At 43.5% G+C, this 17,819-nt stretch overlaps 1 protein-coding gene across 4 annotated transcripts in view; it reads right to left on the bottom strand.

Annotated features, from left to right (window-relative positions):
* PSIP1 (PC4 and SFRS1 interacting protein 1) overlaps nt 1-17,819 on the bottom strand; it is a 184,147-nt gene that overhangs the window by 21,006 nt on the left and 145,322 nt on the right. For all 4 annotated transcript variants that reach the window (XM_030194150.1, XM_030194152.1, XM_030194151.1 and 1 more), the window contains exon 14: nt 4,787-4,888. In XM_030194150.1, coding sequence (XP_030050010.1) covers nt 4,787-4,888 — 102 coding nt within the window. The remainder of the gene's footprint in view (nt 1-4,786; nt 4,889-17,819) is intronic.

Here is a 17,819-nt window from a genome sequence, read left to right as displayed (position 1 = left end):
GACAATAGGATGCTGTAAAAATGTAATTTTGAGCCAGCTTAACGAATTGATGGGATAAGTTACTCCTGTCCTGGGTGGGAAGAATGGAGGCTGTTAAAATGATGATTTTACATAGGTTTCTATACTTCTTTCAGGCTTTACCCATTGTTATACTAGCTAATAACTTCAGGAAATGGCATAACATCATTTTTCGCTTCATTTGGGTGGGGTGGAGGGGGGAGACCAAGGGTGGGAAGACAGGTTTTATTTTTGCCAAAAGTACAAGGTGGAATTAGGGTGCCTATTTGGAAACTTACTATTGGGCAGCCCAACTGAAAGATGTAGTTGAAGCTAGGATGTTTCGAATTCGAAGCAAGCAATGTATTCAGCTGGAGATGGCAAACGGGGGGAGCGGAGGGTATTAACGGGAATCTCTTTGTACACTTACCGTGGGCTGGTTTTATGGGAGCAGAGGTGAGGAATTTGGATAATCCATTTACTAAGACTACCATGTTGATGTGGACTAGGTTAAAGAGTAGGTTGTTTTGGGGGGGGGGGGGGGGGGGGCAGACGCGGAATCTTTTTTTCTTCCCTTGAGGTATGCAAAGGGATTTTCTCCAGGAGGGATGCAAAGATTTTTCAACACTGAGAGGGAAGGGGATTATGCTATTTTGGACAGTTGGTACATCAGGGACAGTTTCTCCCTTTTTCAGTTTTACAGAAGTGTTAATTTTTGACCTCCAGAGATGCCTTTCCATACCTAAAAGCTAAGAATTTCATACAAATGGGGTAATTCTATAATGCTGCATCTATATTTGGGTGCCTCCTTTTCTTTATACAATACTACCTATAATTCAAGCTCAAGCACGTATGTCAGCCACAGAGATGGGTGTAAGTGCTCGTGCTTAAATGCCAGAGATCTGTGCATAACTGACAGTACTGTATATGTTACATAAATTTGAGTCTCGCCCAAACTCCACCTGTATGTCCACACGCTATGTAAGATGCATGTATATTTACAGAATAATGCTTACGTGGATTTTTGGGCAGAATTCTAAACATAAAACACATGTAAATGTTTGCGTCTACTTTAATTATCTCCTAGATGTATCTCATGTACAGCACCAGAAATGAGATTTGGGTGTGCCTGTAGCAGGGTCTCCTCCCGGTGTCAATTTGCAGGACCATGCTAGACTACTAGTGGTATGGATTCAAGGAGAAATGTCTGGATGCCCAAGGCCACATCACATCCCCAAATCTGCTGCTTTCTACTCATCTTTTCACCTTCTGGCTCACATTTTAACTAGATCAGTGTAGCTGCAGCAACGTCTCTGTGAAAATGACACCCTGAGAGAGCTCCAGTCTGGGTGAGTAAACTTCTCATTGGTTTATGGCACCTCATGTCTCTCCTGAGGCTCTTAATTTAATAACAATGATCTCTTCTATGCATTTTTAATGGTGCTAAAACAGCATCTGTTAAATATATATATATACATATATTTTTAAGTATATATTTACCTACCTATATGTGTGTCTCGTGGGCATAATATAGGATACAAGCATTAATTCTTTTATGGAACATGTTTCTAGTATATTTCAAAAATATGAAACGTGCTGTTTAGACTTTGTTTTTCTCAGAACTGACTGGAGTAGCTGTCCAGACCATTGTGCTGAACAACTAAGCATATGTGGCCCTGGCTTCACTGTCCCCTTCTTAAATATCTGTCTTTAACTACCAAAGAAACACACTTTAATAAAGCATTTACTGGCGATTCCCAGGGGATACATAATTAAGGTCTGGAATTTGGTGTCAGAGATTGTGGGAAAAACAAAATTAGTTAGCTATTATTAGGCTTAATTTAGGGAAAGCCACTTTTTATCCTTAAGGGTAAACACACAAAATGCATCTACTTTTTAGGACCCTGACAGGTACTTGTAATCTGCTTTTGCCACTGTTGGAAATAAGACACTGGGCTTGATGGATCTTTGGTTTGACCCAATACAGCAGTTCTTATGTTTGTAGTCACTAGCTTGTGTTTCTCCCTCATGAAAATATAACTAGCATGTTTCAAAACAAATTCTTACCTCTACCTCGCATTTAGGAAAATGGAGGGTATAAAATGGGGAAAAAAATAGCGAACAAGGCAGCAAACAGCGATATTAAGTCATCACTCGCTGGAACATGAACGTTTTGTGATCCACAACCCTTGCAGTACCCAGAGTTGAGCAATAACACTTTTGTCTCCTATCCTCAAAACCAAAACCTGCAGAATACCTAGTGTAACTCACCTTGAGCTACTACTGAAAAAGGGTGTGAGCAAAATCCAAATAAAAGTAAGATGGTTGTTGGTTGTACAGGCAAGTGCACTCAAGCCAAGCATGCAGAGAAAGCAGGAAAGCTAATAAGTTTCAAGTTTATTTAATATTTGCTATCCTGCCCATCAAACGTAGGTCTAGGCAGAATGCAGACTAAATAGTTACATTAAAAGAAGAGAGAAAGGAAAATACTACTTCATAAGTAAGAAATAACAGCACATGACTAGAAGGGGAAAAGGGTGGAACTACAATACAGACACAGGATAGAAGGAAGGGAAGTGCTTTAAAAACACTGTGCTGTCATTCATGTTCAATCTCTAAGGAAAATAGAAAATTAGGAGTATGCATCTGGAAAAAGAAGTCTTTCGTTCTGGAAGTGAAGTTTGATGACGAAGAGAACTGTGGCATTTTATTCCACAGTTCTGGCCCTTGAACTAAAAAAAAAAAAAAAAAAGTCTTCCTAGTTATGTTCATGTATAATTTCCCGAAAAGATGGTATCACTAGCAAATTTTGAGAGGATGATCGAAGGGGCCTCCAAGTACAGTAAGGGATTAATAAATGGTAGAGATACAGTGGTGGAAATAAGTATTTGATCCCTTGCTGATTTTGTAAGTTTGCCCACTGACAAAGACATGAGCAGCCCATAATTGAAGGGTAGGTTATTGGTAACAGTGAGAGATAGCACATCACAAATTAAATCCGGAAAATCACATTGTGGAAAGTATATGAATTTATTTGCATTCTGCAGAGGGAAGTATTTGATCCCCCACCAACCAGTAAGAGATCTGGCCCCTACAGACCAGGTAGATGCTCCAAATCAACTCGTTACCTGCATGACAGACAGCTGTCGGCAATGGTCACCTGTATGAAAGACACCTGTCCACAGACTCAGTGAATCAGTCAGACTCTAACCTCTACAAAATGGCCAAGAGCAAGGAGTTGTCTAAGGATGTCAGGGACAAGATCATACACCTGCACAAGGCTGGAATGGGCTACAAAACCATCAGTAAGACGCTGGGCGAGAAGGAGACAACTGTTGGTGCCATAGTAAGAAAATGAAAGAAGTACAAAATGACTGTCAATCGACAAAGATCTGGGGCTCCACGCAAAATCTCACCTCGTGGGGTATCCTTGATCATGAGGAAGGTTAGAAATCAGCCTACAACTACAAGGGGGGAACTTGTCAATGATCTCAAGGCAGCTGGGACCACTGTCACCACGAAAACCATTGGTAACACATTACGACATAACGGATTGCAATCCTGCAGTGCCCGCAAGGTCCCCCTGCTCCGGAAGGCACATGTGACGGCCCGTCTGAAGTTTGCCAGTGAACACCTGGATGATGCCGAGAGTGATTGGGAGAAGGTGCTGTGGTCAGATGAGACAAAAATTGAGCTCTTTGGCATGAACTCAACTCGCCGTGTTTGGAGGAAGAGAAATGCTGCCTATGACCCAAAGAACACCGTCCCCACTGTCAAGCATGGAGGTGGAAATGTTATGTTTGGGGGTGTTTCTCTGCTAAGGGCACAGGACTACTTCACCGCATCAATGGGACAATGGATGGGGCCATGTACCGTACAATTCTGAGTGACAACCTCCTTCCCTCCGCCAGGGCCTTAAAAATGGGTCGTGGCTGGGTCTTCCAGCACGACAATGACCCAAAACATACAGCCAAGGCAACAAAGGAGTGGCTCAGGAAGAAGCACATTAGGGTCATGGAGTGGCCTAGCCAGTCACCAGACCTTAATCCCATTGAAAACTTATGGAGGGAGCTGAAGCTGCGAGTTGCCAAGCGACAGCCCAGAACTCTTAATGATTTAGAGATGATCTGCAAAGAGGAGTGGACCAAAATTCCTCCTGACATGTGTGCAAACCTCATCATCAACTACAGAAGACGTCTGACCGCTGTGCTTGCCAACAAGGGTTTTGCCACCAAGTATTAGGTCTTGTTTGCCAGAGGGATTAAATACTTATTTCCCTCTGCAGAATGCAAATAAATTCATATACTTTCCACAATGTGATTTTCCGGATTTAATTTGTGATGTGCTATCTCTCACTGTTACCAATAACCTACCCTTCAATTATGGGCTGCTCATGTCTTTGTCAGTGGGCAAACTTACAAAATCAGCAAGGGATCAAATACTTATTTCCACCACTGTATGACGGTTCGCTGGATAAATAAGTCTTGTACATTAACAATAGGATCTTATAGATAATGCAGTAGGGTAAAGGGAGCTAGTGGGCAGCTTTCAAGAGAGGGGTAACGTAATCAATTTTCTTTTTTCCACCGATTAATTTAATGGCAGTGTTTTGAACTATTTGTAAATGCCTGATATCAATAATTTTAAGGCCCAGATACAGTGAGTTGCAGTAATTTAATTTGTTTATTACATAACTTGGAAAACCCTGTCACTCAACAGGAGAAAACAAAAACTAAACCCAATATAAAACCCACATTCTCTCTCTCCTGGGAGGATTTACAGGTCTTACTTTTTTGAGAGTTGTGATCATGTCTGTGTGCTTCTGCGCCTGCTGCATGGTGACCTGTAGGGAAGCCAATTCATCCAGCGCATTAATGCATCTATCCATGTCCTGTAAAATAAGAGAGAATGCCTTTATTACTATGACAATGTGATAAACAATTGAGCAGGTCAGAACAGACCAGATTACACTGAAGGAGCTGACTGCTGCACACAAGCTAGCCAAGACGTACACATTAACCTGTGTGCAAATATCATTTATTCTTCATGGCAATGTAAATCCTGAAAAAAAAAAATCTGATCTGTTTGCAGGACCCTAGTTCACCATCCCTGTACTAACCAATCATACAAAAACTCATGACAAATGTTTTAGTTACAAATAATGTAGTAGTTGGGGATATGCATTCGTTAGTGTGCATTTGGGGGCCCTTTTAACAAAGCCGAGGGTAGTGCATGCCAAATTGCCACTACCGCTAGGGTAGTGCATGCGCCCTGTGGGTAATTCTGAGTTTAGCACGTGTGCCCAGCGGTAATTCTGAGTTTAGCGCATGCCGAATTCTGCTGTAAATATATTTTTCTATTTTCTACCACTGGGGTTGTTCCTGGTAATTGGCAGTAATAGGCATGTGCTAGTTTTAATTTTTGTACAAGCCCATTTCCCAGCCCATTAAAAAAAATGGACTTATTCACAGCCACAGTAAAAGTTGCCCAGCGCATGCCAAAAAGACGCACCCACACTATTGCAGGCCACTTTTTACCACAGCTTTGTAAAAGAACCCCTTGGTATGTTAGCATTAAAAAGTTTGAGCATGCATTAAAACATTTATATTAAATGAACTGAAAAAAAAATACCTGGAAAGCAGGGGAAAAGCCTGAAAATGACTATTTTCCTCAGTCATCTCTCTAGCATTTGACAGCATAAAAATGTATTTTAAGAATTACCTTCTATCCCTGCCACCCTCAACACATATGCGGATAAAAATTCATGGACTAGCTCACAGTATGCATACTTTCACTAGGGGACGTGCTGGCTGAGAATTTTCATTCAGTTTGTTTACTTTCATTGCATTTCTCCCCTCTTGCCTCCTCCCCATTTCATTTTATCCTACACTAAAATGAATTGGTGTGAACTAAAAAATATATTAATTCATGCCATTTTACATTAGACTCACCGAGTATGCAACCCCCACCCCCCCCCAAAAAATGAAGACAACCCCCCCCCCCCTAATTTTCACCCACTTAACAGAGTTTTGGCAATGCAAAAATTATGTATGGCGATCTATAAACATTGTGCACAGCAGAGACATTTTTCGAAGGAAAACAGATGAAGAAATGTTTACAGAAATTAGGAAAGCTGGCAACTTGGGCAACAGTATAGCAATGGGTGATTTCAATTTTTTCTCCACTTTTTTCATTATTTCCTGCCACTGTTGCCCTCAAACAGATGGTAAGCCAGGTAGAATTTTGAAATTTTTTTTATTTCAATTACCCCAATATTGACTGAATAAATATTACTTCAGGGAGTGCTAGGGAGGCAAAATTCCTAGATGTAATAAATGCCTGCTTCTTGGAGCAACTGGTCCAGAAACCAACAAGAGGGGGAGCTATTTTAAATCTTATATTTAGTAGAATGCAGGGCATAGTAGGAGAGGTAACAGTGTTGGATCTGCTGGGAAAAAGTGATCATCACATGATCAGATCTGAGTTAATATCTGGAGTGAAGTCACAAAGGAAATCTATTGTAGCAGCATTTAATTTTCAAAAAGGTGACTATGACAAAATGAGGAAAATGGTTAAACAGAAGCTAGAAGGATCAGCCACAAAGGTTAGGACTTCTTTAAATCAGGCATGAATGCTGTTTAAAAATAACATCTTGGAATCCCTGAGCAGATGTATTTACAAAGGTGGTATAAGAGCAAATGACAGACAGCCAGCATAGTTAAAAGATGAAGCAGAAAAGGCTATTACAGCCAAAAGATCGTCCTTCAAAGAATGGAAAAAGGACCCAATTGACGAAAATAAGAAGCAACATAAGCACTGGCAAGTCAGATGCAAAGCAATAATAAAGAAGGCTAAAAAACAATATGAAGAGAAACTTGTCGCAGAGGCTAAAACTCACAGTAACAACTTTTTCAGGTACATCAGAAGTAGAAAGTCTGCAAGGGAATCCATGGGACCGTTAGATCACGAAGGAGCAAAAGGGGTGCTCAGGGAGGACAAGGTCATAGTGGAGAAACTGAATGAATTCTTTGCTTTGGTCTTTATGGAAGAAGATGTAAGAGATCTGTCAGTACTCAAGCATGAAATTTCTGATCTGCTGTTAATAATATGCAACCTGTCTTTAAAATCGTCCATAGTACCTGAAGATTGGAGGGTGGCAAATGTGATGCCAATTTTTAAAAGGGTTCTGGGATGATCTGGGAAATTACAGACTGGTAAGCCCGATGTCAGTACCGGCCAAAATAGTAGAAACTATTATAAAGAATAAAATTACAGAACACACAGACAAACATGGTTTAATGGGACAAGTCAGAATGGGTTCAGCCAAGGGAACTCTTGCCTCACCAATTTGCTTCATTTCTTTGAAGGTGTGAATAAACAAGCGGATAAAGGTGAGCTGGTTGATGTAGTGTATCTAGATTTTCAGAAAGCTTTTAATAAAGTTCCTCAAGAGAGACTCCTGAGAAACTTAGTCATGGGATAGGAGGCAAGGTTCTACTATGGATTAGGAATTGGTTATTGGACAAAAACCAGAGGGTAGGGTTAAATGGTCATTTCTCTCAATGGAGGAGAATGAACAGTGGAGTGCTGCAGGGATCAGTACTAGGACCAGTGCTGTTTAACATATTAATAAATGATATGGAAATCAGAATGACAATTAAATTTGCAGACGACACAAAACTATTCAAGGTTGTTAAAACACAAGCAGAGTCTGAAATATTGCAGGAAGACCTTAGGAAATTGTAAGACTGTGCATCCAAGGTAAAATTATGCCTTACCTGCTGATAATTTTCTTTCCTTTAGCAGCACATGAATCCAAGAACTGGTGGGTTGTGTCCATCTACCAACAGGTGGAGATAGAGATTACAAAGCTGAAGGCAGTGATACCAGACGGCCAGCTCCTCCTTCACCTCAGTACGTCTCATCACCAAGCAGAATCAGACAAGAAACCAGGAAGACTTCCTCACCAACCATACAAAACAGAAACGTCAGTCTGACTTAAGAGAAACCACAACTGCGATGGAGTCCTCTTCAGTGGTTTCTGTTCTCTTTCCTCTTCTCCTTTTTTTTTGTTTTTTTTTTGGAAACTAAAGACCAGAAGAAGAACAGATAGCCAAAACAAGAACAGCTGAAAAAGGGTGGGATCCTGGATTCATCTGCTGCTACTAAAGGAAAGAAAATTATTAGCAGGTAAGGCATAATTTTACCTTCCTTAGCGTATGCAGCAGATGAATCCAAGAACTGGTGGGAAGTACCAAAGCAATCCCGAAGTATGGTGGGAAGTCGCCACTCCCAGAGACAGAACCGCCGCTGCAAAGGCAGCATCTGAATAGTGAAAGCACACCCGTTCCGCCCAAGTAGTTGATAGCAAACTCATGAAACAAGCTTAGAATGCCACCAGCAGGATGCAACCTTTCAAAAAAATCCACAAATTATCTGCAATCCAACAAGAAAAAAATCAGATCAGACCAGAGGCTGCCATCCCACAGCAAGAACCAGCGACAAAAACAAAGAGAAGATCTGAATACTGAAAAACATGCAACATCTACAAATACTGGAGAGTCCTCTGAACATCCAGAAGACGAAGCGCTGTGTACTCCGTGTGAAAATCACCCTCCCAAAAGAACAAAAGAAAGGCTGAAAATGAAAAGCCAAACCACAGCCGGAAAAGAAAGAAGGAACCAAAAGCAAGATCACTCCAGACTCAGCAAATTGCAGAAAAAACAGCTCGGAATGGCTGCACTAAAAATTCAGACACTCTGCATGCCGAAGAATTGGCGACCAAGAACACTGCTTGTAAGTTCCTAAGCAAAGCATTCTGCAAAGGAACAAAAGGAGTCCGAAGCAATGCTCGGTAGACAAGGAACCCCAAGCTAGACTCGGAGAATACGAACGAGGTTTCAGGGAGAACAAGGTCGCAGCAGCGGAGGAGCAAAGCACTCTGCAAGAAATGCACCACCTCCGAGTGCAAGGCAAGCCAGGCCCTTCTGCAACCCATCCTGCAGAAAGAACTCAATCGCTGAGGAACAGACGCCCACAATGAAGACCAAGCGTAGGCCGCAATCAGCCTCAAAAAATCCTCAACACCTGAGAATAAGCGGTTGCAGTGGACTGTGGACCACATACAAGATCGCAACAGAACAGTAACCATAGCGTCCAAAGAACTCTGTTCCTCAGAGTCGACCTCTCAAAACACCAGGCTGTAAGACCACAGCGAGAGGGATCATCCACTCAGGAGCGGACCCAGAACGAAGAGCCCAGAGTCAAGCGGATCCAAAACAAAGGCACCACCAGAAGCCTCACTATATCTGCATACCAAGGGCGCCGTAGTTAATCCGAAGCTACCAGAATGGCTCGACCCCGGTGGAGAGCGATCTGAAAAGAACTCGGCCGCAGAGAGGCCACGGAGGAAACACTATCGAAGAACGTCCTCCAGCCAAGGATGCAATAGAACAACCAGCCCTGCTGAATCACCCTCTCTCCGATGACAGAAGAAAGAAGGCACCTGGGCGTCCAGCCGGGATACCATCAGATCTACCTACGGAGCTCTCTACCTGAGGCCATGCTGGAGAAGCACTGGTGCGGAATAACCATTCTGCTGAGACCAGAAGATGGCAGAAAAGAGAACTCACCGTAGGAAAAGCCCGCAAAGTGGGCTGTGTAGAAACGGAACACGAGGTTGTCTGCCCATTCCATGGGGGCGACATGCCCTGATGGCCACAGTCTGACTCCGAGTCCCACTCTGTCAAAGAAGCAGCCACCGCCTCATCTTCTCCAAAGGCAGAAGCACCGCCTAGCCCGCAACTTGTCCTGACGTGCTAGAGGACGAACAGCACCAAAAGCAGGTCCAGGCGGGGGAGACGGCACAAGCACTGCTTGGCCTGCAATATGTCCTGAAAGGCTAGAAGACGAACAGCACCAAAAGCAGATCCAGGCGGGAGAACGGCTACACCGTCCCCTGTGCCATCCACCACCCCGGAGACGGAAGGAGGAGGCAAAGGGCTTTCCAGTCCGAGAGACTCATATCCGTGACCACCACCTTCCACTGCGGAGGCTCCAAGGCATCCCTTCTACAGGGAGGAATTGCGAAACCACCAGTTCATGCGCCGGCGTACCGAGAACAGCCACGGAAGACACTGCTGACACTCCTGGAACACAGGAGACCATCTGTCGAGAAACAAGAGCTGTAGATGTTGTCTACGAGCACCGCCCACAGCACAACCTCTAAAGTGTCCGCCACAAAGCCCAAGACATGAATGCAAAGCCAGGCCCGAGGACTCAGCGCCCTGAGCAGACTGCGCACCCAAGTCTGAACCTAGATCCTCCAGTCCTTGGTCAAGAAAAAAATCATACCAGAGCTGTCTGGAATGGGATGAGGTGGCTCATTTGAAGGGTGACCACCCACCTCAATGATTCCAAGAAGATAAACTCTCGGATCTCATCTAGAGTGAGGTGCACTCTGATGCTGACCTTGTGGAGAATGCCACAAAATTCCCAAACCTAGGAAAAGGTGAATGGAGTCATAGCCATGCTGACAGGCAAAGCCTGGAACTGAACATGAGGGCTGAGAACGGCCAAACAGAGAAACCACAGATGATGGGGCCAATGAGGAATGAAAAGAAATGCTTCCTAAGGGAGAAGTGCAGGCTAAATTGAAGTAGCTCTGAATATAGCTAGCTGTACAAAATAAAGAAAAAGTACAATAAAAGCCTTAGAGACACTGCAACAAACAGCTAGCTAGAAGTGCCACAGATACAGTGGAAGCTGGAACTGGAATGCAATACTTTGATCAGAGTCAAACAGCAAAACTAGAAGAGCAGAGCTGCTGTGGGAAACCACCACTGCTAACCTTTGAAGCTGTAAGCCTAGTGTAAACTGCCCCAGCTATGGAAAGAACTGCTTGTCAAGTCAAGCAATATGAGAGAGGGAAGTAAAATATGCCCCATAGAAAAGGAGCTGAGGACCACAGTTTCTAATATGATGCACAAACCTTAAACCTGTGACCTTCAGGCTGAAAGCCAACCATCTTCCAGAAAAACATAACTATATTGCTGAAGCTACTGCACCTGGAGCAAAAGCCCCCATGACAACAGCACTGAGGTTCCATGGTTACCATGGAGACCAGAGCACTAGCCCCAGAAAATAACAATATGTAGCATTTCCCACAGAACGGTGAAGCCAAAGGCACTAAACCATGTGGCTAAAGGTGAGCCAGTGATGTGTGTATCTAGTTTTTCATAAAACTTTTGACAAAGTGTCTCGTGATAGGCTCCTGAGAAAAGACATGGAATAGGAGGCAATGTTATATTGTGGATTAGAAATTGGTTACTGGACAGAAAGCAGAGGGTAGGGGTAAATGGCCATTTCTCTCAAAGGAGGAGAGTGAATAGTGGAGTGTCATAGGGATCTGTACTGGAACCAGTGCTATTTAACATATATATATATATATATAAATGATTTGGAAATCAGAATGAGTGAGGTGATTAAATTTGCAGGTGAAACAAAACTACTCAAGGTTGTTAAAACACATGCGGATGTGAAAAATTGCAGGAAGACCTTAGGAAATTGGAAGACTGGTCATCCAAATGGCAGATGAAATTTAATGTGGACAAATGCAGTGATGCACATTGGGAAGTATAATCCAAATCATATTTACCTGATGCTAGGGTCCACCTTAGGAGTCAACACCCAAGAAAAAAAAATCAAGGTTGTGTTGTAGACAATATGCTGAAATCTTCTTCCCAGTGTGTGGCGGCGACAAAAAAAGCAAACAGGATGCTAGCGATTGTTAGGAAAGGGATGGTAAATAAGACAGAGAATACTATAATGACTCTGTATTACTCCATGGTGCAACAACATCTTGAGTACTGCATTCAGTTCTGGTCACTGTATCTCAAAAAAAGATATAGCGGAATTAGAAAAGGTTCACAGAAGAGTGACCACAATGATAAAGGGGATTGAACTCCTCCCATATGAGGAAAGGCTGACCTCCTTCCAATCTGCTCTTTTACGTGCCAAACAGGATTATTATATCCAACTGACCAACTCTCTTGGCTCTAATCCTCGACTTCCCTTCACCACATTGAACTCTCTCCTCAAGGTGCCCCCTCCCCCAACTCCCCCTTCATTATCTCCTCAGACCCTTGCTGAATTCTTTCACAACAAGGTTCAAAAGATAAACCTTGCTTTCTCTACCTCACCACCTCTCCCTCTACTAGTCCGTTCCCCTCTCTCTCCTTCCCCTCATTCCCTTTCCTCCTTTCCTGAAGTTACTATTGAGGAAACTACACTTCTCCTTCTTCCTCAAAATGTACCACCTGTTCCTCTGATCCCATTCCCACCCACCTTCTTAATGCCATCTCTCCTGCTCTTATTCCTTTTATCTGTCACATTCTCAACCTCTCACTTTCCACTGCGACTGTCCCTGCTGCCTTTAAACATGCTGTGGTCACACCTCTCCTTAAGAAGCCTTCACTCGACCCTTCTTGTCCCTCTAATTACCGACCATCTCCCTCCTTCCTTTTCTCTCCAAATTACTTGAGCGTGCTGTTCACCGCCGCTGCCTTGAGTTTCTCTCCTCACATGCTATTCTTGACCCACTACAATCTGGTTTTCACCCTCTCCACTCAACCGAAAACTGCGCTTACTAAAGTCTCCAATGACCTATTACTGGCTAAATCCAGAGGTCAATATTCCATCCTCATTCTTCTTGATCTTTTCGCTGCTTTTGACACTGTCGATCACAGCATACTTCTCGATACCCTGTCCTCACTTGGATTCCAGGGCTCTGTCCTTTCTGGTTCTCTTCCTACCTCTCCCTCCGCACCTTTAGTGTTCACTCTGGTGGATCCTCTTCTACTTCTATCCCTCTGCCTGTCGGCATACCTCAGGGTTCTGTTCTTGGTCCCCTCCTCTTTTCTATCTACACTTCTTCCCTTGGTTCATTAATCTCATCCCATGGCTTTTCCTACCATCTCTATGCTGATGACTCCCAAATCTACCTTTCTACCCCTGATATCTCACCTTGCATCCAAACCAAGTTTCAGCGTGCTTGTCTGACATTGCTGTCTGGATGTCTCAACGCCACCTGAAATTAATATGACCAAACCCGAGCTTCTCATTTCCCCCCCCCCCCCCCAAACCCACCTCCCCGCTCCCCCCGTTTTCTATTTCTGTTGATGGCTCTCTCATTCTCCCTGTCTCCTCAGCTCGAAACCTTGGGGTCATCTTTGACTCTTCTCTCTCCTTCTCTGCTCATATCCAGCAGATTGCCAAGACCTGTCGTTTCTTTCTTTACAACATCCGTAAAATCCGCCCCTTTCCGAGCACTCTACCAAAACCCTCATCCACACCCTTGTCACCTCTCGTTTAGACTACTGCAATCTGCTTCTTGCTGGCCTCCCACTTAGTCACCTCTCCCCTCTCCAGTCGGTTCAAAACTCTGCTGCCATCTCGTCTTCCGCCAGGGTCGCTTTACTCATACTACCCCCCTCTCCTCAAGACCCTTCACTGGCTTCCTATCCGTTTTCGCATCCTGTTCAAACTTCTTCTACTAACCTATAAATGTACTCACTCTGCTGCTCCCCAGTATCTCTCCACACTCGTCCTTCCCTACACCCCTTCCTGTGCACTCTGCTCCATGGATAAATCCTTCTTATCTGTTCCCTTCTTCACTACTGCCAACTCCAGACTTCGCGCCTTCTGTCTCGCTGCACCCTACGCCTGGAATAAACTTCCTGAGCCCCTACGTCTTGCCCCATCCTTGGCCACCTTTAAATCTAGACTGAAAGCCCACCTCTTTAACATTGCTTTTGACTCGTAACCACTTGTAACCACTCGCCTCCACCTACCCTCCTCTCTTCCTTCCCGTTCACATTAATTGATTTGATTACTTTATTTTTGTCTATTAGATTGTAAGCTCTTTGAGCAGGGACTGTCTTTCTTCTATGTTTGTGCAGCGCTGCGTACGCCTTGTAGCGCTATAGAAATGCTAAATAGTAGTAGTAGTAGTAGTAGGGAGGTTTCCTAGAAGGAGAGCATCACCCTGATGAAGTAGGAAGTACTCCTGTAGCCAGGACCTGCCCACCAGGGGATGTACTATCATCTTGCACCGAGGATATGTTTCCAAGTGCTGCCCGGGAGGGAAAGGTTAGGACAGCTGTTGTAGTTGGTGATTCGATCATTAGGCATATGGATAGCTGGGTGGCTGGTGGACGTGAGGATTGCCTGGTGACTTGCCTGCCTGGTGCGAAGGTGGCGGACCTCATGCGTCACCTAGATAGGATTTTAGATAGTGCTGGGGAGGAATCAGCTGTCTTGGTACATGTGGGTACCAATGACAAAGGAAAATGTGGGAGAGAGGTTCTGGAAGCCAAATTTAGGCTCTTAGGTAGAAAGCACAAATCCAGATCCTCTAGGGTAGCATTTTCTGAAATGCTACCTGTTCCACACGCAGGGCCCAAGAGACAGGCAGCGCTCCGGCGTCTCAATGCGTGGATGAGACGATGGTGCAAGGAGGGTTTTAGATTTGTTAGGAACTGGGCAACATTCTGGGGAAGGGGGAGCCTATTCTGAAAGGATGGGCTCCACCTTAACCAGGGTGGGACCAGGCAGCTGGCATCGGCATTTAAAAAGTAGAGAAGCTTTTAAACTAGAAATGGGGGGGGGGGGGGGGGGGGGGGGAAGGCCGACAGTCGCTCAAAAGCGCATGGTTCGGGATAAGGTATCTTTCAAAGGTACCACCAAAACAGGGAAGATAGGGTATCCTGATAGTGAGGTTGCAAAAGAGACTGTAGTAGATCAGGTGTCCCTAAATAAAATCAGGCAAAAGATTGCAAATTAGTACTGTCAAGTACTAAGCATTATGTAAATAGGAGCAACAAACAGTTTGAAATGTCTATATGAAAATGCCAGGAGCCTAAGAAAGAAGATGGGAGAGTTAGAATATATATTGTACTAAATGAAAAATTAGATATAATAGGCATCTCTGAGACCTGGTGGAAGGAGGCTAACCAGTGGGACACTGTCATACCGGGGTACAAATTATATCGAAGTGATAGGGTGGATCGAATGGTGGAGGGGTAGCATTGTATATAACGAGAGCCTTGAATCAAATAGATTGAAAATTCTGCAGGAAACAAAACACTTCTTGGAATCACTGTGGATTGAAATTCCATGTGTAAAGGGGAGAAAGGATAATGATAGGAGTGTACTACTGTCCACACTGGCCAGGATGAAAAGACGGATGCAGAAATGTTAAAGGAAATTAGGGACGCAAACAATAATGGGTGGTTCTAATTACCCTGATATTGTAAATGTAACATCGGGACACACTAAGGAGGTAAAATTCCTTGATGAAATCAAGGACAGCTTTATGGAGCAGCTGATACAGGAACCGACGAGAAAAGGAAAAATTCTAGACCTAGTCCTTAGTGGAACGCATGATCTGGTGCAGGAGGTAATGGTGCTGGGGCCACTTGATAACAGTGATCATAATATGATCGGATTTGATATTAGCTTTGAAGTAAGTATACATAGGAAATCAAATACATTAGCGTTAAAGGAGACTATGATAAAATGAGAAGACCGGTGAAAAGAAAACTTAAGAGGAGCCACTGCGAGGGTCAAAAATTTACATCAGGCGTGGACGCTGTTCAAAACACCATCCTGAAAGCCCAGGCCAAATATATTCCGCGTATTAAAAAGGAGGACGGAAGACCAAACGACAGCTGGCGTGGTTAAATAGTGAGGTGAAGGAAGCTATTAGAGCTAAAAGAAAATCCTTCAGAAAATGGAAGAAGGAACCGAATGAAATAATAAGAAATAGCATAAGGAATGTCAAGTCAAATGCAAAGCACTGATAAGGAAAGCTAAGAGGTACTTCGAAAAAAGATTGCGTTGGAGACAAAAACAATAGTAAAAATTTTTTTTATTTATATTAAAGCAGGAAGCCGGCAGAAGAATCAGTTGGACCGCTAGATGACCGAGGAGTAAAAGGGGTGATCAGGGAAGACCAAGCCGTAGTGGAAAGATTAAATGAATTCTTTGCTTTGGTCTTCACTGAGGAAGATTTGGGTGGGATACCGGTGCTGGCAAATGGTATTCAAAGCTGACGAGTCGGAGAAACTAATGAATTCTCTGTAAACCTGGAGGATGTAATGGGGCAGTTCTACAAACTGAAGAATAGCAAATCTCCTGGACCGGATGGTATTCATCCCAGAGTACTGATAGAACTGAAAATGAGCTTGCGGAGCTATTGTTAGAAATATGTAATTTATCCTTAAAATCGAGAGTGGTACCGGAAGATTGGAGGGTGCCCAATGTAACGCCGATTTTTAAAAAAGGTTCCAGAAGAGATCTGGGAAATATAGACTGGTGAGGCTGACTTCGGTGCTGGGCAAAATGGTTAGAGACTATTATTACGAACAAAATTACAGAGCATATTCAAAAGCATGGATTAATGAGACAAAGTCAACATGGATTTAGTGAAGGGAAATCTTGCCTCGCCAATCTACTACACTTCTTTGAAAGGGTGAACAAACATGTGGATAAAGGGGAGCCAGTTCATATGTGTATCTGGATTTTCAGAAGGAATCTGACAAAATACTTCATGAAAGACTCCAGAGGAAATTGAGAGTCATGGGATAGGAGGTAGTGTTCTATTGTGGATTAAAAACTGGTTAAAAGATAGAAAACAGAGAGAGGGTATATAAATGCTATTAGTAGTAGTAGTAGATGGTTAAATGGTCAGTATTCTCAATGGAGAAGGGTAGTTAGTGGGGTTCCCCAGGGCTCTGTGCTGGAGCACTGCTTTTTAACATATTTATAAATGACCTAGAGATGGGAGAACTAGTGAGGTAATTAATTTGTTGATGACACAAAGTTATTCAAAGTTGTTAAATCGCGGGAGGATTGTGAAAAATTAAAGCGGACCTTACGAGACTGGGCGTCTAAATGGCAGATGACATTTAATGTGAGCAAGTGCAAAGTGATGCATGTGGGAAGAGGAACCCGAATTTATAGCTAGTCATGCAAGGTTCCACGTTAGGAGTCACGGACCAGAAAAGGATCTAGGTGTCGTCGTCAATATGTTGAAACCTTCTGCTCAGTGTGCTGCTGCGGCCAAGAAAGCAAATAGAATGTTAGGTTATTGGTCTTCAATTCTGGTTGCCGCATCTCAAAAAAAGATATAGTGGAATTAGAAAAGGTGCAGAGAAAGGCAACGAAAATTATAAACAGGGATGGGACGACTTCCCCTAGTGAAAGGCTTAAACGCGGCTAGGGATCTCAGCTTGGAGAAAAGGCGGCTGAGGGGAGATATGATAGAGGTCTATAAAATAATGAGTGGTAGTTGAATGGGTAAATGTGAAGCGTCTGTTCATGCTTTTCCAAAAATACTAGGACTAGGGGGCATGCAATGAAGCTACAATGTAGTAAATTTAAATGACTCTGAGAAAATATTTCTTCACTCAACGTGTAATTAAACTCTGGAATCATTGCCCAGAGAATGTGGGTAAAGGCGGGTTAGCTTAGCCGAGTTTAAAAAGGTTTGGCTGCTTCCTAAAGGAAAAGTCCATAGACCGTTCTTAAATGGACTTGGGGGAAAATCCACTATTTCTGGGATAAGCAGTATAAAATGTTTTGTACATTTTTGGGATCTTGCCGGGTATCTGTGCCCTGGATTGGCCACTGTTGGAAATCAGGATGCTGGGCTCGATGGACCTTTGGTCTGTCCCAGTATGGCAAACTTATGTACTAAAACCAAAGTTTCAGATGTCACAAAAGGATTGAACTTTCATTCTGCTGGAACTCTGTGAAAAATT

This window comes from Microcaecilia unicolor, chromosome 2 (assembly GCF_901765095.1).
Source record: "Microcaecilia unicolor chromosome 2, aMicUni1.1, whole genome shotgun sequence".
Classification (NCBI taxonomy): Eukaryota; Metazoa; Chordata; class Amphibia; order Gymnophiona; family Siphonopidae; genus Microcaecilia; species Microcaecilia unicolor.
Note: the sequence above shows the minus strand (reverse complement) of the source record. Positions and strands in the feature narration are given on the sequence as shown.